The 21347-nt window shown below is 40.3% G+C and overlaps 1 protein-coding gene and 1 long non-coding RNA gene across 6 annotated transcripts; one reads left to right on the top strand and one right to left on the bottom strand.

Moving 5' to 3' along the window:
- Positions 1-581: 581 nt before the first annotated feature.
- On the bottom strand, positions 582-1826 carry LOC134059456 (uncharacterized). The gene is made up of 4 exons (XR_009935056.1): positions 1650-1826; positions 1412-1483; positions 1112-1229; positions 582-722 (listed from the first exon to the last, which is right to left on the bottom strand). It is a non-coding gene; the product is annotated as an uncharacterized LOC134059456 (long non-coding RNA).
- Positions 1827-2592: 766 nt separating this feature from the next.
- kiaa0232 (KIAA0232 ortholog) lies at positions 2593-20793 on the top strand. Of its 5 annotated transcripts, none has more exons than XM_062515869.1 (8): positions 2593-2901; positions 5631-6161; positions 7142-7282; positions 8148-8217; positions 8318-8405; positions 10097-13406; positions 14186-14294; positions 18131-20793. In XM_062515869.1, exons 2-8 carry the CDS (start codon positions 5928-5930, stop codon positions 18148-18150), a joined length of 3972 nt encoding a protein of 1323 aa, XP_062371853.1. In that variant the 5' UTR covers positions 2593-2901; positions 5631-5927; the 3' UTR covers positions 18151-20793. The 5 variants fall into 5 exon arrangements, with proteins under 5 accessions (XP_062371853.1, XP_062371852.1, XP_062371850.1 ...); XM_062515868.1 differs by having other exon boundaries at positions 14183-14294; positions 18134-20793; XM_062515866.1 differs by having other exon boundaries at positions 14183-14294.
- Positions 20794-21347: the final 554 nt, after the last annotated feature.

The raw sequence follows: 21347 nt of genomic DNA, 5'->3' as shown, positions 1-21347 counted from the left end.
GAAACAGGCCGATTTGCGTCATGGTTTGTGTTACTATACAGTGCTCTTGTTAACAACTTTGGTTGAGCTTGAATAGTTTAAAGCATTCATAAATCATCCATAAATTAAGACGCTAAGTTGCTAAGACAGACAACACTAAAAACTGCTTGATGGAAAATAATACTGGGTGGGTCAATTCGATCTAGGTTGGATTTTGAGTTCGACACAGCATGTTGGGTTATGTTTTCAACCTGAGTAAAACTGGCATCAAGACTGAGTTAAATCTACCAAAGAAATGGGTTGAAAAACAACCAATTCACTTTTATAATATGACTCTCCACTATATAGTCATTTAATTATAATTATTATTATTTTCTATGTCAACAATACACTTTGTCAGTCCATAATACTGTAATAAAACTACTGATCCACTGGACACTTCGCACACTCTGCTTGCTCACTACATGGGACCCGGCAAAAGTTTTTAAATGAATTACACTCAGCTTGATACTGTGGAGTAGACCATACCATAGTCCCTTAAAATGGATCTCTTCATACTCACACAAAGAGACACTGAGTACACTGCACTTACGGGGGAGAGTATAGCCTGCAGACTGCATGGGGCGGTATGGGGATGATGCTGATGACTGAGTGGCGGTAACAGCACAACAGACACACGCGTAGCATTGGCTTGCACTGCAGCTGCGGGAGATGATGTAGTTGCTCAGACTGGAGGGGGATTGCTAGAGGGATACAAGAGAAAAGAACAAAAATAAAGATGACCATAATAAGAAGCATTCAGGGGTCACAGCTACTGTATTATAAGTGCATTCCATTATTACTAAGCATTAGTTGGTTGCATACACTGCAGTAATCTAAAGCATTTAAATGGAGGCAACAGTCAGACATTTGATGATCTTCAAGTTTGAATTTGATCTGTCATACAAATGAAGGCAGGATGGTTATCACCAAGGTCCATAAAGTTTCTGGTATCAATCTTCAGCAGGATAGAATTTCACAAGTTTCCCTTTTCACCTTCATCTCCTCTTTTAACATGTCTATAGTGTATCCTGTTCTGCCACCTACTGGCATCATCACATAACAAACCACTTATTATTAGCTGTTAACCCACAATGTTGTCAAACACCAACGCCATGTTGCTGACTTCATCTTCAGTTCACAATTCGTAAGTGTCCATTGGTAAGAATGCTGGCCAGGTCAGCAGTCTTCTAAACGCTGTTTGTGTGGTTCTGCAAACAAGCAAAAAAGGCATGCATTAGCGCATTGCACAACTAGGGCTGCAAAATTCCACATATTTTCAAAGTTAGACATATTCCATGGGAAATATAATGAGAGAATTAACAGGAATAAACAGGAATAAACCTTTGCACCACAAGTACATGCTGTTGCACAAGTCACTCTCTGTACTCACATCATTGATGCAGTAACTCATTGATGCAGTTGTCTTCTGTAAGCAGTGCTGGCAACCGCAATACAATGCTATCTGCATATCGGGGAAATAAAGTAAAACGTGACATTTTATGCAAATTGTGTAAATGCAAAACCGCATTGACCTTTTGACCTCAAAGGAGCGAACTGCTTGCATATCACTATGAATGCAGCCAGCAATGCCCCTTGTCTACCCCATGGCTAGATAAGAGGACACATACCCTTATCTTCTTTGTGCATTGTGGAGTTGTTGACCACAGAATTGACCACTTCAGATCCATGGATGTTGACCAGGTAGCAGTAGTCCTCTCCAAATCAAGCATACGCACAATATTCCTTACCTTTGCAAAAGCCTACCTGGACATAGACACAGAAGAAAGATTATGGTGGTGATCAACTCTGTGGTTGGATGTAACAAATTCAATTATTTGGATTTAGATTGGGAAAAGAAAGGAGAAGCATTTATCTCCAAGGAAACCACCCCCACATTCAAGCATGGTAGTAGAAAAAAACTGAAAACAATAGCAACATTTTAGAGTCTAGACCGGTCCTAAAAAACATTTGGGCAATTATTGCAACCATTACTGTGGTGGGAAATATGTGTTTCCCCTTGCATTATTTTGAAAGGGTATGCGTAATTGTGAAAATGCTATTTCTAATACAAATATTTAGAACCTAGAATTAAAAAAAAAAAAAAAAAAAAAAACCCTCAAAATCTCTGTAGCCTATTTCCAGTCTGATTTGTGGCCAAATAAAAATGCACTATAAATCTAAAATAAATTTGTCAAGGGTAGCCTATGTATAGTCGCCCTTTGTGACAATATTGAAGGCCTATCTCAGCTGTTTTGTACCGTTATTCCATTTGTTAACTTTCTCCCTCTAATGTGGTATCAAAACAGTGGTTCTATCAAACCAAATTCATAGCCCATAATTAGTTTCAACTGATTGAATAGCGGTGTTATCTTTCCACCATGTCGTCCATGATTTTAAATCAAGTTTTATTGTTGTCGAGTCATTGCATTAATAAGCTGACAGGCACAATAAAAAATGTGATCTCTCTAAAGTAGGTCATTCATATTTAATGTTGGTAAACGCACTACTTAACCTTCTGATGCAATAGTTTGCGGAGGAATAAACCCTAATGCTGGGACAGTAGCATTTCGCCTGGTTGCCTCTGTAGCCGGCCTAGTAATATCTCCAACCTATGCATTAGACTCGGGAACAACAACATAACCGCGATACTGTCGGGAATTGGAAAAAATACAGAAACCATGACCTAGTAAATACGTTCGAGTGCTCTATCATATCAGACCTATCGACAGACACTGGACATTCTAATTCTCAATCTATGGTTCAATCAGCGGTCGCCGCTCTGCGCTCATGGTATGTGAAGCAGACGGATTCCGTAGCTCGAGCTCGGAAGGGCACGGCAGCGGGAAAGAAGCGACGTGAACTACTCCCTTTTCCCCTTCTGTAAGTTAACGTTACTGTTTTCAGTTACTGTAGGTTGACGAGGCATTGATATTAAACATAACTTATTTTGTTTGTATTACTTATGGCGGTGTGCACGATACTGTTATTGTTTTGTTCTGTTATTATTGCTGCCAAATTGTTTGTGGCCTAATGTCAAGTGTCACTGCAGGGAACTAGCCAGTTCAAGTATTAGCTGGTTTGCTGACTTAGCTACGGCAACAGCTAGCTGTTCGCTATGTCCCGGTTTTGGGCAGTCGGGCGGCCACTCCTCCTTGCGTTAGCTCATGACAGTATCAGCGTAACAAAATTTAACCCTAGCTGACAGACAGTGTTCATGTTTACTGTGGATATTCGCCTTTGCATTGTAAACATAGACGATGTGTTTTCCCTGTCCCTCGCTGCAACAACTATCATGTCTTCCGGAAAACTCTGGAATTTTACCAGGAGCCCATTAGGCCAGTGTTAGCTTCAGCGGTGATCGCAAATAGCGTCACGCTAACGTACTAACGTAGATTAAGGGATCTCCTACGCTAGCAATGGGCCATTAACGGTAACGTTGCCGTTAATGGATTAAATCTATCACGCTGGTGAACGGTCATCTGGCCACAATCTGAACTGCGTCAGAATACCTTGCAAAAGAGGTTCAACGTTAAGTTATGCAATTTAACGTTAACGGAACGCTAACGTTGTTCCTGGCAGTCCAGAACTGAGAGGAGTTACTCAATGTTACGTTAAATTGTAAGTAAGAAAGTAGTATCCTAATAATGATCTGCATACATTGACATTAATCACTATTAATGTTACGTTATATTAGTTAAATGTGACCCGTTGACAGATGTCCGAGTATACTGTGTCAGCGTTAACGTCGACGTTACAGCACTTTGCAACGTTACGTTGATGCTAGCGTTAGCCTTAGCTCTCTAGCCCTAACTACCGCAGTGTTTACGAACTAATATCGTTACTGTCACGTTGAACGGTCATCACGAAGCCACAATTCACTTTAATGTTAGCCTGCTAGTTAAACGAAGTGGTCATTGGCTGTGTAAATTCACACTAAAGTTAAACGTTAGGTTAGATTCTGACTGTTATCCTTGCTTGTCATCTTCAGCAACAATGGCAGTCTAGCTGAATTGTGGTTAACATTTACGTCAACTCACCGGCCATAACAACATTGACTGAAATGTAAAGTGTTTCGTTGAATGACAAGCTGTTATCTCCATAGTTGCTCATATTTTCATCGTAATTATGCTGTGACGTTGGTTGTAACGATTAAAATGAATGTTATCGCTAACCTTACCGGTCACTTATGACGCAAAGTAACGTTAACTTAGCCATGGAATGTCAAGTAGCTGCTAGCTACGTCAACATTAAATGGCGATACTTCGGAATTAACATTAACGTTAGATCTGTTTCACAGCTGGCATAGATGTTTTACTTGCTTAATTGACTTAATTCACGTTTTTTAAATCAATATGTATTTGTGAATTTGACATGCTAGTTAACTGTAACATTATCGTTAGCTTATGCTAAAGTGTTAGCATGTCGTAGGTCTTGTGTTAGCTCAGAAGCTAACGTTAACGTTATGTCGCCTGGTGTCCTTTAGAATGACAACGTTTTGAGTTCTAGCAATAAAACCAGTGTGCATCAGATCAGTATAACTTCCAGGTATATGGTAATAATACTTAAGTGCAAATTATATATGCCGCTGCTATTTTGTCAAGCTTGTGTTTACTGAACACTTCACTGGTTTACTGGCGGCTACGTTAATGTTGTCTGGTTGACGTTATCTAATGGAAACTGGATGTGAACACATATAGCTAAAGAGCTAACGGTAGCCAATATCTAACACTGGTTGGATAATTGAGCAGATTTTTGGCTAGACTAGCGATAACCCGAAAACGTTGTTTAGTCAGATTTAATTAATACATTGTAACGTTAGATCAGTAGGTTGGCCCGTCCGTACATTCATATTTATGTTCGGATAAGTGCTATTGGTTTTCAGACTGGAGCAGACTACAGTAAAGCCCCCCTGTATGCTACCTTGTAAGGCCAACCCTTGCCATTCCTCTGTGAGTGACGGGGAGGCAAACCAACGACAGTTGTAGGCTACACCTTTTTCATTAATCCAATAGCCATAACCGCAGCCACAACTGCTGTTAGCTGGCCTACCTGCTTGTGCAGTGAGACCATTACAGACGATTCAAAATGATATAGGCCTAATTTAAGATTACAAAATTCATGAGACATTCTCATCTATGACTTTTAACAAAAGGATGCATAAAAGGCTAAATGCATGTCACTCATTGAGTGCATGCGTGTAAATTATAAGTGGGCATGAATTGTTCTTCAATGTAGGCTACCATATAGTACTGATAATCCCATGAAGGAGTCCTTGTGTTGTGTTGCATCTGAGGTTTAGCCTTCAAAAGCATCCTGAGGCTGGTGCCTGAGAGGATTAACTGTCTATATAGTTTGTTTGCCCTACGTCATCTTTATGGAATGTATCACTCGTGACTGGTGTTTTTAGGCATACTGAAAGTGGCATGTTCTGTCACATTACCCATCTGTTAGGCTAACTGACACAGACTTTTATATAGGATAGTGAGTGCAGGGAACTGTTTTGTTTCTTCAGAGTCAGCCATGTTTTCCTGATATTGATATGACACAATTTGTACTGATGCCGACATTTGTTTGTGCTTTGTTTTTGTGTTTTTGTGTCTTTCAACCAGGTTGAACAAGTGGTGAACCCCATTTCACCATGTACCTCTGCGACTGATATTGAGCTCAATTTGGTCATCCCCCTGTCATCACTACAACTCACAAATACAAGTTACACGCACTCAGCAATGGGTACTGAATAACCCAAGACAAGGCGGGGGAAAACACTGATCCTTTATGTAGCCCTCTGCCCCCTCCTCGAGTGAAGCCACCATCTCCCATCTGACATTTTTGCACTCCTGCAACTGTCCCGTCCTGCATCCGTCATCATGCCACTCCTGCTTAGGATGGCTGCCACCTAGGCCCCCATGCGTCCCTTAAGTGGCAAGCATCCACCCCCTCCCAGAAGTTTGTTGAGTCCCACTCTGCCTCCTGCTCTCCTCAGACCTTGCTCAGAGATGTCTTTGCTGCAGTCGCTGGGGCCAGTGCAGAACTGGCTGGGTCAGGAGCTAGAAAAATGTGGGATTGATGCTGTGATCTATACCCGCTATGTGCTCAGTCTCCTCTTGCATGACAGTTATGACTACGACCTGCAAGACCAGGTAAGCGTGTGTGTGTGTGTGTGTGTGTGTGAGAGAGAGAGAGAGAGAGAAAGAAAGAGATTAATAAGCAAAAAAACTTGTAGCCACAGGGCACAAAAATCTATGATGAAAACATAGGACCCTTAATACAAATCTGACATGCATAATAGGCCGACATAAACTTACCCTTTCTATTTTCTAACTTTGCTCTACTGTTACCAAACCCTGTTGTGTCTGCACTTAACCCTTTATTGCAAGAGCTGATGCAACATAACAGGAAATGTCCATATGTGTGGCATTGTACAGTATATAATGAAAGTCCTTCATGAGAAATTAAAATATTTTAAGGGAGTTCATTGTCAGTATACAGCTTATGTTAAAATAAAGTTTAAAACTTAATGCAGAGTGACTTTAAGAAAGACTTCAACTTTGCTTTATCTTACAACAGCAAAATAGCCATGGATCTTATGCAAGAACTACTCGTACAGATTCATTCCTAACTGGCTTGTACAACTGACGAGGACATCCTTTGAATTTTCTCTTTGGTACAATCAGAATTTGTAGGTGGTAGACCTACAGTATCATAGGGGTTGTGCACAAGTGGTCTGCTGTTAAACTAACCTATTCTTATATTTAAAGAATACATTTCATTGGAGTAAATTAATTTAACAAGCCCAACATAATTGGATGTTATGGATTTATGCATTTATTTGCATTAAATCATGCTTTTTATGCATAAAACATGTTACTTAGAATACAAAGGACATCTTTGAATGGTCATGTCATCCTTAAATCTGAATGTAAGGTTGTAACTAAAGTCTGTAGAGCCTGCTATTGAGTATAATGAATTTATCGGCGTGTACATTCTGCAGTTTTAAAGCAAATAAATGGCAGACGGCTTGAGAAAAGAAGCTGTGGAGGTGACTGACATCTCGCTCTCACTATGGCATACGGCTATACTGTGCCATTTCTTCTGATTTCTCTTTTTGAATTCCTTTCAGGAGAATGACATCTTTTTGGGCTGGGAAAAGGGAGCAGGGAAGAAGTGGACCAGGAGTCGGAGGAAGGGGGGGGCGGATGTGAGTCTGGAGGAGATGAAGAAACAAGCAGCTGTGCAGTGTCTGCGTTCTGCATCTGATGAGGTGAGATTAAGTACTTTCAGTCACATTTATGTGATGACTAACACGGGATCTTTTTTAGTTGTTCAGGCTGTTCAGGTATTATAAATATGCCTCAGAGTGGAACACTGTAGATGCCTTGCTGCTCTAGCTGTTGACTGCAGCATCGACAGTACTCGAGAAATAAAAATAAAAAATCTGAAAAAGGAATTCTTCTTTAGTATCCGGTGATCAAACATCTGGCTGTTGGTGTAGAATATTATATAGACTAGATGTTGTTTTCTTTTGAAATTCTATCACTTTTGCAATGTTTACGTCAGAGTGTTTAGAAAGTGTTGCTGGCCTTGTTTCAGTTGAAGTCAAAATTGCAACAATGGCATTACATGCAGTGTGGTCATTTTCCTGTTCCTATTGAATTGCGTGAGAAAAAAATCTGTCTTACTGTCTGTAGAATCACTTCTCCTTCTCTCACAGCCCTGTTGCTCCATCATAGGCCTACTATACTGATACTGCAGGTTGCTGACGGTCATCTACTGATATGCTGTGCCAAAACAAATGTTGAAGCCTGAACTAGTTTCAGAATCTATTGAGAAGGCATCTGTTGATAAAGCACATGTTTTTGTGAGAGAGAGAGAGAGAGAGAGAGAGCGAGAGAGAGAATATGTGCATCATGTTAACACAGATGTCTGCAATATGATAGGTTATGCTACTGACAGGCACATCTACTACTGAACAAATCAGCTGTTTATCTTTTCATCACACTTTTGTGATGACTACCCACTGGATTCTAATGGGCTGAAGTAGCCTACTAGAGTGAAAATAATCAATCACAATGGGAACTCCAATCCAGAGCTGTATTCATTACTAATTATTTGTTCTTTTTTTGCAGAACTCTGGAATTGAGAGTCTTGTCGAGGAGCTCTGTTCCAGACTAAAGGAATTGCAAAACAAGCAAAAAGGTATGTGCCTCTATCTCCCAAAACTTTGATTGAAATAATTTTTAGCCACTAAAGATACTTGTTGTTTTAACAAATCTATCTGATTTCCCGTTTTTTGAAGAGCGAGGGCGGCAGACGAGCAAAAAATCTGAAGGAGTTCTATCACCAGAACTGGCTGTATCACCATCCTTGAAAGACCAACTGGAAATGTAAGTTCCCATCAATAAATAGCATGCTGCATTCTTAAAGCAACATCATGTCGTTTTTCAACCTTAGTAATACATTTCCAAGACCCTTGTGATGGTACATCAATTCACAATAGGTTTGTGTAGCCATAGCCTGACGGTGTCTGTATCGCTTTTACTGGCACTACGGAACTTTGGATTTCAGATGGGAACCCGGGCACAAAAAGAACTACAAAATTTGACTGCTTTACAGCATATACTTCCCCCACCACTTCCTCAAATACAGTGAGAGCCCAAACTAGCCTAAGCCTATGCCTAAACGGCGTGCCGTACACGTTTGGTAGGGGCTAGCCTACATTCTTGAAAGTAAATCACGATTAGACAGACAAAATGATATTTTAGGCTAACCTAATGATTGAGTCATGTTTGTTTACCGGTATTTACTTTTCTGGTGAAAGTGTCTTGCCACAGGCTATAATGCAAATCGACTTTTCTACTTTGCAGATAGCGTCTTATAGCTATTATAATACCTAGCCTACCACACAAACAATTGAATTACATATCCATTCTGTAAACACTAAACAGTAGCCTATAGTGATGCTGGCTTATAAACATGAGCTATGCGATCTTTTGGCGTCTGAAAAAAATGAAACCCATGAAACTATATTCATATGATATGCTGAAATGTATGCCACTATACCTGGGATAGACATTTCACACGCAACGCAGGCAGTCTGAGTTTGCCCAAGACGTGAGATCTCCTTCTGCAGAGTTCAGCTTATCAACAAATGAACGTGTATCCCCTGTGGGGTATCCTAGCTCAGTGGGTTGGCGTTGCTCAAATATGCTGTCATACGAAAGTGGCTCTGTTTTAGCGTGGCTCTGTCACCTTGGTGTCATGCTGCCAACCAAAACTGCTCGGGAGATGTTTATGTGTGCTAAGTTGTACTGTAGCTCAAACGTGTAAATCTACGCCTATAGCTACTGACCAAACAATTATCTTGAAAAACAAAGTTATCACGTGTAAAATTCTGTCATATCTTACAAGAGCTCTGCCTCTCCAAACATTTTGGGCGTGCAAATACTATGGACGTGAATACCATAGCTTACTGGTGACCATCGATTAAATGACCACCCTAGATTACGCTATTGCTCATAAATGCGGAAGTAATCGTTTTTAAATAAGTAATCGGTCTTGTACATCTCCACTTCAGGATTGACCAACATCACCCCAATACCGAGAATGTGCACAGATCTGAGCTGAAAGTCTAGTTTTACAAATGTATCGCATAACTGCTATCATAGTAGCCTACCACATAATTTAACACCCTAAGTTAAGGCTTTGAGCAGCCTCGATTTGTCTAGATAGTCTATACTGTATGTCTAACTTGTTTCTGGTGTAACCGTGACAGACCCTGGGGACCCTGAGAGCAAAGCCATGGTGTTGCTTTAATTGTTGTATCTGCAGAATGTGAAACAAAAAATATTTTCACAACTACTGATTTTTAGTAGTCAACTAGTTTTTCAAATTTTTCCAACCTTTTTAAAAATGTCCATCAGTGACAGAAAATATTTGGTATTTGATGCAACATCTATTATGTGTGTGTGTGTGTGTGTGTGTGTGTGTGTGTGTGTTTTCAGTGTGTAGAATATGTGTGTTTGTTCCCAATGTGATCTTCATTTATTTAATTGGTATTTGTTTTCCTTTGTGTTAGGTACAATGAAGCCTTTCCACCACTTTCCGAGAAATCCGTTTGTCTTCAGGAGATAATGACTGTGTGGAACAAGGATAAATCCTGCACATCTTCTTCGGCTGCCCCAAACACCAGCACTGACACCTCTGCACCTAAAGATTGTTGGAGTGATGGTGAGGCCTCCAAGGGTGAAACCTCAAAGACCTCTGTCACCAGTACCGCCATCACATCAGTAATTGGAGAAAGGATTCCACACAGGCGTAACAAGAAAGAGAAAGAGAACAGACAACATGGAGAAGAGCGAGCCTCTCACAGTAAGAGGCAAGCTCGGAGTTGGTCGGAGGGCAAATATCGCCCCCGATCCTGCTCCTCTGGCTCCAGCGAAGCAGGTTCCAGCTCCAGCAGTAATCAGGGTGACCCGAAAAGACCTACCAGCAAAACCCTCCAGATTAGGCATAAATCCCGTGAAAGAGGTACAACCAGAAGCAAGAAAATTCGAAGCCAAGGGCAAGTGAAACTGTCCTTTAAGGCCTTTGACAAGGAAGAGCGGAAAAGTGCTATGGCAGGTCCTTCCAAGCAGCAGCTACCAATCTGTCCAAAAAAGGGAAAGAGGTCTCTTAAAGAGATAAAAAAGGAGGCTTGTGGAATGGAGTTGAAGGAGACACTATATGATAGGAGAAACAAAAAAGAGTATGTAGAAGAACCACTATGGTACACAGAACCCCTGACAGAATATTTAGTCCCTGTCAGCTGTAGAAAAAGCAAACTTGAGACAACTTATAGGAACAACTCTGAATCTCCTAGTGGATCTAATTTGTCTGGAGATATGGACAGGTTGACGGAGCGAATGCAAGGGATTTGTTTGGCCAGTGCTAACTTCCAGAGGACTTATCTTGCAGCAGGGACTTTTGTTGATGGGCACTTTGTTGAATTGCCAGGTGAGAGCAGTGAGCAACCTGTTGAATTCAATAGGACCTCATTCAGCCCACCACACGAGGATAGCCGAGATTTAGATGATGAACATCTGTCTGAATTCACTGACTTCTATGAAGTCGATATTTATCCATCCATATTGGATCCATGTGCCTCAGACTCAGTCCAAGAGAGTCGAATCCTAAACATGATTCGCCAAAAAAGCAGAGAGCAGAGAGAATTTGAGGCAGAATGTTTAGTGTTAGATGGCCTTCAGCTGCATGGGAAAAGTGCAATAAATACGGAGTCACTGGGAGCATCTGGAACTGATGGGTTCCTCTGGAAAGATTTTGAAAGTATTGCTCAAGTCTGTGAATGTTACTCATCGTCCAGTTCAGATGATGTGGAACGAGAAAGTTTTGTTGGGGACTCCCCTGTTCAGCTCTCCCCAGTATTTGATAGTACAATGTTTAATTTGAGTGAGTTGTCTGAGGAATGCAATGCTCCAGAATCCAGCTGTGATGGTCCACATCTGAATACCAGCTGTTTCTCGCTTTTCGAGCTGCAGTGTGATAGCCCCACTTGTTTTCCATGTGACTCTGCTACTGGTTGTCCTGAAAACACCACAACTCCGAAGACAAGTAGCAGTCTCGATCCACATGGTGACAACAAGCAGTCTCGTTTGCTCATTTGGACCAAAAATAGTGCCTTTGATGGAACTGAATATTGTTCTAATCTTTCAACACGAACTTGCAGCCCTTGGTCTCACTCAGAGGAGACTCGCTCAGACAATGAGCAAGTAAATGTTCCGTCAGAGGAGTTGGCTCAGATTGCTGGTGAGGAGATAACATCTGTAATACCTTATATTCCAGCAACTTATCTGGAGGAAGATCTCCTTGAGTTTTTGAAGGATGCTGAAGTACCACAAGAAAAGGCAACACATACCGTTTCAAAAACAATATCCAAACTGGAATCAATTTGTGGTATACCATTAGAGACAGAGAGTGAGCAGTATGACACTGGCATATATGATGATGCAAATCAACAGAACAAAGACTACACCTCAGGGATAGATAAGGACATTTGGACAGCTGTTGGAGATCCTTCACACAAGGAAGAGGAGAAGCCTCATTATCAGGGGCAGTTCTTGGAGGATGTACGGAACTACCACTGTGGTTGTCAGGACATGAAGCTGACTGGTGCTGCACATCTACAGACTGCACAGAAGAAAGCAGTGCAGTGTTCGGTGTATCACCTGTGGGAAGAGGAAGCAGAAGGTCAAGAATTGGCTAAAAATAAGCTGTCCAAAACAGATAGTGGTGACTATATGACCCCTTTGAAGCCCTGGGACACGAGTTCAGACAAAGACAGCACATCATTTATCCTGGGGGGAGTGTATGGTGAACTCAGGTCTTTTGGAGGTGACCATGACTGGGCTGCTGTTCCATCAGGCAATGCCCAAGGCCTGCTGCAGTGTGCTGCTGCTGCAGCCTCAGACGTTGTGACTATTGCAGGCACTGATGTGTTCATGAATGCAGGAAACTGCTTTGCACCTGGTCACAAGCCGCTATGGAGACCGCTGGTCTCCTTTGGTCAGAATGAGCATGCGGTAAAAAGAGAAAGATTGACCAAGGGGTTTTCTTTTATCTTCCATGAAGATTTAATTGGAACCTGTTCAGGTCTCTATAGGGATGAACCAGACCAGGATTACTCATTCTCATCATTTGACCTGAACAATCCTTTATCTCAAGTACTCCACGTGGAGTGCTGTTTTGAGCCCAACGAAATGACATCGTTAAGCCCAGGCTTCAAACCGAAGTCAATTCTTTGCTCAGACTCAGAGAATGACATCTTCTCTTCCCGGCTGTATGGCATTAATCAGACTCAGTACCGCGCCATACGCATATCCCCAAGGACTCACTTTCGACCAATTTCCACTTCAGAATTGTCTCCTGGTGGAGGCAGTGAGTCCGATATAGAGTCTGAAAAAGATGAGCATAGTCTTCCTACTCTGGTTCAGGCCAATGTGTTTGATGACCCACAGGCAGACCTCAAACCCCTAGAGGAGGATGCTGAGTGTGAAGGACCTTATTACGGAAAGTCGGAACTAGAATCTGGGAAATTTTTGCCCAGGTTAAAAAAATCTGGTATGGAAAAGAGTGCCCAGACTTCATTAGATTCGCAGGAGGGGTCCGGTGCACTTTTGTCGGTACCTGAGCAAAATTATGCTGACAGTCACCTGGTGTCTGCAGCAACTATAGCACCCATGACGGTGGAGGCACCAGCACAACTGTCCTCCAGTGATCAAGGTCATAAGGAGGAGCCCTGCGATAGTGGAGAGGCATTTGGATATTCAGCCGGTGGCCTTGTGCTTCCCCACGAAGGCGGGACAACATTTGACCTTGAAATGTTGCATGAGGTAAGAATTGTTTTAAGTCTAAATGGTATCTTAAATGACACTTGTCTGTACATGGGTTATTAGGTTGAAATAAATTAAATGTAAATAATACAATTTTACCAATACTACTAACAGTGAAGAAAGAAATGTTTTTTTCTTATGCTAAACATTGAGGGTCATCCGTGTAACCACACCACTGCTAAAAGAAAATTCTTAGGGAAAATACTGTACGAGTAGCATATGCTATAACTATTTTGAAAGCGTACGGTCACAAAATGTAACAATTGGTAAGACCTTAGCAACGAATCCCAGGCAACCAACACAACTGTGCTTGGTGTGCTTGAATGAATTTCTATTCAGTCATTTCAATATTTTAGGGGTAAGTATTACTTTTGGAAGTGGATTCCTGCTGTTGCATACACAGTCTTGCATGCAAGCCCTTCTGCAAAGATGCACTCATTTGCCAAAATATCAGCACATATCAACAGCTCTTAAAGGGAATGATTGTTAGGCTCAAAACACGGTAAAAGCATGAGAACAACCATGCACCTGACCTGACACGTGAACAGAGACTGTTTCCCCCGCTCTCAAAATAGGGAAAGTGGATTGGCGAGTAAAACAAATTACTATTTTATTTTTATGTTTTATTACTGGCGGGTTGCAGACATCAGTTTACTTCACTGTAAACTTTACAGGCTTTGTCTACATAACATAGGTAGGTAGGCAGGCAAGGTTTTGCAAGTCTTTGAATGACAACTTTACATGTTACTTAGTACTCTCTCTCTGCTCTTTCCTAGCAGTCATATAATTTGAATGACACGGATGATGAGAGGAATGATTCACAGCAGGATGATTGCTTGTGGCAGAGTTCTCTCATATCCCCTCTATTCTCTGGGTCACAGTGCACAGGTAAGTCAAATCAATGCACATTAGATAAGTTAGCTTCACTGTCCCACCATCGTTATGTAAGGGATAATGTATCAATGCGGGTCATTATCGGGAAATGGGTCCCAACAGGGCAAACCGGTCTTGTTCCGCCCTGAAGGGACCTATTTCCCGATAATGACCTGGCATTCTATACATTATCCCGCTTATTACACGGCTACTTGCCAAAACGAAAACATAAACTCCACATAGACTGTTGATTCACCGTTTCATCATGGCTTTTGCTGAGAAACAAATAGTTTGCACACGCTGAACTTGAATCAAACACTCTTTAGAATACAGCTGATGAACTGTCTGCTTTCCCTTTTGAATGAAGGTCCATTGCAAGAAGTGACCGGAATACTTGCAGAGTGATATAAAAGACTAGGCTGGGTGAACCCTGCCTGAACTTCCGGGGAATTTGAATTTCGCCCGGCAGCTCAGGCCGGAAACCAGCAGATCTATCTCCTCTGTTTACTGCCAGAACCTTTGGCCCCAATCATCAACGGCCATACTCTAGTCCTGGCACGCTATTGGCCGGTGACGTGACGATAACGAAACTTAAGCGATGCGAAGTGCAGTAGAAACAAAGCGCAGCCTCCCCAGACTAATGTTCAATCTTACAATATTGAGCTTAGTATGGTGAAAACCAGACTAATAAAAGGCATAAATAAGAAGCACAAAACCCATTTTCATTGACAGCGGTTCTACTACTTACAGTAGCAATGGTCTGTTATCGAGAAATATCAGACCTCCAAATGTTGGGAAGGCCCATTCAAGTGAATAGAGCATTCTGCAGCATTATGAAGAGCTGTGTAATAAACTCAATTTAAAAATTGGGGACCTGTATGGCCACTAAGGTTGGAGTGATTTTATACACGCGATCTAGATTACATCTCAATCTCGAACTTCGAACTCTGAGGTAGAATCAACGATATAGTCACACCTCCAATGTCACATCTAGCATGTATGCCAAGAAGCAAAAACACACACTATTGCAGGCATGCAAACTCCTCACCTTTCGGCGAAATTCGCCGTTTTGAATCAAAAATAGGTGACTTACATGGTTCGTGCAGATCCGATGAGAAAATATTTGGGGGGGGGGGGGGGGGGGGTCAAGGTGAATTGAATTTACAACTGAGTTTAGAAATCATGCGCAGACGCTAACGCATCTTGAGGTGTTTCTAGAGCCGCATTTAAAACGTGTCTGATCAGCAAGGGATGCGTGAATGTAGCCCCTATGCGTTTAATAAACATTAGTGGAAGCGAATTGTTGACAAAGACGCAACGCGAACAGAATGCGCACGCCAAGTATAGCCTCTGTTGTGAGCGCAGATAGATGCGTCTGAGATGTCAGGTGGAATAAATGCAGAGGGATTTCACAGGTGGGCTAGTTAAAACTTTCAACTTCTATTAGAAAAAGACGCTGAGATTAGAGTAGCAACATAGCATAGGTTGTTTTCTTCTAATGATGAAAGTTTAGCGAAATTAGACATGTAGACATATAACGAGTTATTTTGATGAAGAATGCGTGCAGTTTGAACCATCTAGATCGGCAAAAGGTGAAGCAAATAGGCAGACTTTATCAGTATATCAAAGGCTAATGTGACAGTTGAATTAAATGCTCATAAACTGGGCTGGTTCGTTTTGTCCAGAGACGTAGTTGATTGACATGATAATGCTGTCTTTTAGAAAAGTGGGCCCTGTCACGCGAAGCACACTGCGTAGACCTTACGCAAAGCCTACGCAAAAGATATGCAACTCAAATGATTCGCTATAGTAAAGTAGCCAAAAAAAAGTTGCGACTGCTTCAGACCACACGTAACGCACGTAACCGTTTGAGTTATGTGTGTGACTTGCAACAATTTTCATTAACACCCGGATCATTACGAGTTCGTAAGCCATGCGTAAATTAAATGTACATTTGATTGTCGAGTTACAGGAGGACCCTGATCAGTAGCCTAGTCTGCGCCTACAGGTATTCTACAGTTTAACATGTAATATGAAGACAGTTCACATAACTTTATTGGTTTGTTAAACACACTAGCACAATATAGCCTAGAAAACACAATATGTAGTAGCCTAGGCTGCATATTAAAACGTTTTAAAACAATTTGAAAAATTAAAGCCTACCCTATTTTATATAGGCCTAATAATATTAGTTTGAAATAGTGTGTGTCTCAAGCAAGATTATTGATTACCTGTTTTGGTCCAAGAAATATTCAGACTTTTCCTTATTCTGGTAGTTTAAGTGTCCATTAGGCCTATGAAATCATCAGAAATGTGTAATAAATACATAATAAGTACATAAGCACACAGAAAGAGAGAGATAGTAAGAAAGAAAGCGGGTCCCTCACACTTTGGAAGATTTGTTTCCATGGGGGGGGGGGGTCGGAGAAGAGTCTCACCTTTTTCACCCCTGACCAGTTTGCATGCCTGCTATTGTGTTGAACTGCGGTGCCAACACTCTTCTAATTTTAGGCTGCAGCCAGTTGAAAAATACATTTGTACACAAACAATCCAGTTATCATTCTGTGTTGTTTCATTTCACTATGTTCACGTCTATGTTTATTATTTGTTCTGTTTACAACCTCAAAATAAAAAGGGCTTTTAAAATAAAAGCCCCCTCAAAACGGAATAGGAAAAGGCCAAAAGAAAAATAACACACAAGGAATAAATTGATAGTAAAAAACGATCGAAGAACCGAATCGAGGTTTTGGAGAATCGTGATACATAGCAGGGCAGGCTACACAGGATATTTTCTCCCCTTTATTTTTAAACATAATTTCATTCACATGGACGCTAAAAACAACAGGGTAAGAATGTTGCAAACCCCTTGAGCAAACAGGTGGCCAATCAGAGATTTCAAACAAAGAAGGAAACAACATGTCACAAATTTGCAAAAACGTTGTTTTCCCTTGATGCGAGTGAATGTGAGTTTTCACACATATTCACTTTGGCCAGAGTTTTCAGAAATAATTGTTTCAGTGATACAATGTAATATAATATCTTCATTTCAATTTTCATTTCATGAAAGGCCAAACGGCATGTAAATAATATGCATTTTTCCTGTGTGTTAACGGGACATCTGCCTAACTGGCGACCTAAGCGTGCTCAGCTGACGTAGTAGATGAGGCACTGTTGCTCATTTGTCCCATTACTGTCATACAACAGCCATTGTCATACATAAAGTGGCACTGTGCTCATATAACGATTAAAAAAAAAAAAACATATGAAAAAGAATTGTGATATAACTGAATCGTGATCAAAAATCATGATATAATGATTTCTGGATATTTTGTGATGAAAAGAAAAGAAAACAGATTTCATAGGGCCCTAAGGCCTCTACACAGAAGATGTATTTAAAGCTGCCGTCGGCAGCATTTGTTTTAGTCATATTAGCTTGAACTGGGATTCTGGAGGTAGAATATTAAATAGGCTGTTTAGGAAAAATCCCAAATTCTCTAGCTCCCTCTAAAGCCTGTACTCATTCTTGCAAAAATCGATTTTGTTTAAGCTATCACGTTAGGCGGGAGGAATCGCTAACTGTCAGTCACAGCTTGTGCACAGGCTGCTATCCAGCCGCTGCTACTCTGCTGCTCTGAGCTTGGTAGAGGTTGGGGGAGGGACCTGAAAGTTGTATCAGTTTGAATTTTCCGACTTTAGACTACGAATTTTTCTGCCGACGGCAGCTTTAATACTGGTAGATGTCGTTGCTCACTCTCCCTTAGCTGACAATGGTGTAATATTGCTTTTTTATTAGTGTAGGATATTACATGATTATTGTGTTGACCAATATTTTTACGTGTATCTGTCTTAAGCAGGTAGCAGCAGCATGTGACGAACCAACTTCAGTGTGAAAAACTGCTGGAGTGAAGACAAGACTGAATCCTCTCATGTCTCCACATCATATTTGTCCTTTAACTCTGTTCACACAACCTCACTGACCTTGTGTGTTTGACAACATAAAAAAAGAAACTTAGTAGAAAAAGGAATTTGTAAGATATATCTTTTGATGGAGTTATATGGGGCATTTATTTAGTGTTTGTTCATAGTTCGTTTCGGTGAAATAGTCCACTTTGACCAGAACGTCAAAGCATTACGGGCAGTCTGATGAGACTTTACAACATCATACATTTTTTCCTCAAAAGTCTCTTATGGTTTTGAAAACTAGAAAGCTGTTAATCATTTAAGGTTTTGTGCATGTTCTTCAGACATTTGCCCTCCCTTCCAAAATCCCCAATTTGCCACTACAGTTTAACAAGTTATCCTCTTTTGCTCTTTTTGAAGATTTGAGGGCATGGACATTTCATGCACAAATTGCTGTTGATTCTAGTCAATGCCCTTTTTTGCTCTGGTGGCATAGAGTGTGTGCAACTTCCCTTACATGTGCAAGCTTTTTTTTTTTTTTTTTTTAACAAATGTGTAATTATTATTTTTGTGATGCTCTTTTTTCCTCTTAAATTAATAATAATACAAAAATAGGTCTAAATTTATGGGAAACAAATGACTAACAATAAGTTACAGAAAAAAAAAAGTTGTGGAAAAAAAACTATTTCCTTTAAGAATGGGTACTTGTGAATTATTTTTTACAAAGAAAAAAAATGGTCTAAATAAAAATTATTTTTAAGATCATACACTAGATAGATTTGGTGTTGCAGAGCTTATTTTTAAGTTGATTCCTGAGTTTGAGGAATATTTAAAACACTAAAAAAATGGTTTGTTTTAAGCCCATAGACCCCCCCCCCCCCCCCCCCCCCCCCACACACACACACACACACACAGACACAAACACCCCCCACACCAACATTCAAATGCATGAATATACACACACCAGGATTGATGCAATTGGACAATAAATTAAAGGATAAAGTAGACAAATTAAAATATTTGCTTTTTTTGTTTAACCTCTATGTTTTCTGAGACAGATTATAATTGAGAATACACACTCATGCTGAATATTATAGGTTGCGGGTAGTCTCAAAATGTTGTTGACATATGCAAAACATCAAATGTAGCACATATGCAAAGTTGTTAGGTGATGAACTTGGGCCTTAAAATGATTACATGTTGGGGGTGTTAGTAATGTTACTGCATGTAGTTTAAGCTGGATACTTTTCTTCCCTGCCGTTCCATTCATCTGCCCCCCCTTCCCTTACCCCCCTTAACATATCTGCTTCACAAATACAGCATAATTTTTCTTTAGCACTTCTGCAGAAACCTTTCAGTTTTCAGTAGATTGGTGTGCAGGGCATGTTGTGATGCTATCAGATACCATGAAACATGCAACAGTTACCCTTTGTGTGTGTGTGTGTGTGTGTGTGTGTGTGTGTGTGTGTGTGTGTGTGTGCGAGTGTGTCGACATTAAAGTATGTAAAGTTCCAATGTAGTGCAGAGTTCTTTGAGAAACGGGATATTTATACAACAGGCCTTCATCAGCTGTGCAAGCAAAGGGCTTCTGAGTCAATGTTGGGTTGGGTTGCATTGTTCGCATTGCATGTAGCTAGGTCTCACTCTTATTCCCTGTTTTTGAATCCATGTAAAACATTAATTCTGCCAAATTTATTTGCGTTCAATACTTTACAGAGCGTAAATTGGCTTGTGCATTTTTTTTTCTCGACCCATTTGTAATTATTTTCCGCGGACGTTGTAATGTGATAACAAGAAACATGCAACTTAATTTCCATAATTATTTGTGTGTCAATGCCCCATTGTCATTGTAACTTTATCTAAGAAGTGGTTGCTTGCACAGTTCATGAAAGACTCCCTATGGTAGAATATAGACCTACATACATAAATATGTAGTAATCAGTTGCATCATATGGATTCTCAGGAAACAAAAAAAACCCCTATGATTGCCACATGTCCAAAAATATAAAAGATAAAAAAAAAAAAAAACCTTTCAGTTTGTTGGATGAAAATAGTGTTTCTCCATACAGTAGTATTACAGAACATTATTAAGGTACGTCATTTAATCATGATTGAATTTCAGAAAATCTAAATCAACCCTTTTAAACTTTTGTTTTGTCTCACATGGTATGTAATAGTTTTAGGAACAGGTTTTCTCCTGAGAAAAGAATAATAAAATACATTCACATGTAGATTTCATTGAAATGTGAAATACTGCAGTGCAAAGTATCCTTCATTTTATTTTATTTTATTTTATTTTATTTTGGTGTGTGTATTTATGTGTGAGGAGTGTTCAGACAGCCCTGGCACAAAAAAAAAGATTTTCTTTTTTTAAAAAAAAAGTGAAATAATAACAACATTAGGGTAAATAAATAATTTTTAAAAAACATGCCTCGGAAACAACAGGGGTCTTTTTGTCCATTCTGTTAAGATATGAGCTTTCTGTCCTCTTGTGTTCACCAAGATTATCCACTCCATACATCCCAGGATGTAATCTTTATAATTTAATGTATATCCTTTGTTTCATTGTGGAGTTTCTTGACATATAATAAAGGATCAAACAGTGCTACCCTAATGTTGTCTCTCCAAGTTTTTATTCAGTTAGGTGATGTAGCTAGCTAGTGAACAGGAGGCCTTCCTCTGTCTTCCTGTGTAGATCCAGCTGATTCTGTTAGCCATGCGATCAAGATACCTGAATCCATAGCCAGTCTTTGGTTTTAAGTAGTGCACATTTAATTAACTGTCCACCTCTACAGTAGTTTAGTTGAACACAACACCCACAATGTGTTAATAGTATGTTTCTGTGACCGCTTGGACCCCAAAGATGGCTTTGTAGGACTGTTTGAACTTAGGATGGTGTATAACCATGTACGATTACAAATGTTGAAGCAAACATATTATGCCTTGATCTAAGAAACCTTAAAAAAATGTAGTCCACTTAATGGACTACATGGAACATATTTCTCATGTTACGTTGGACGTTGCATTTGTGATGTTACATTGTTTGTAACATTGGCAATGTATGGACATTTATTCCTCTGAAAATACATACACATATTAACCCAGACATATGATCTCTCACACACACAAATGTCATTGTGCATTTGGTGATCACCGAAACTATTTGAT

Source organism: Sardina pilchardus, chromosome 16, assembly GCF_963854185.1.
Source record: "Sardina pilchardus chromosome 16, fSarPil1.1, whole genome shotgun sequence".
NCBI classification, from domain to species: Eukaryota; Metazoa; Chordata; class Actinopteri; order Clupeiformes; family Clupeidae; genus Sardina; species Sardina pilchardus.
The sequence above is the reverse complement of the archived record's forward strand: the minus strand, read 5'-3'. Positions and strand labels throughout refer to the sequence as shown.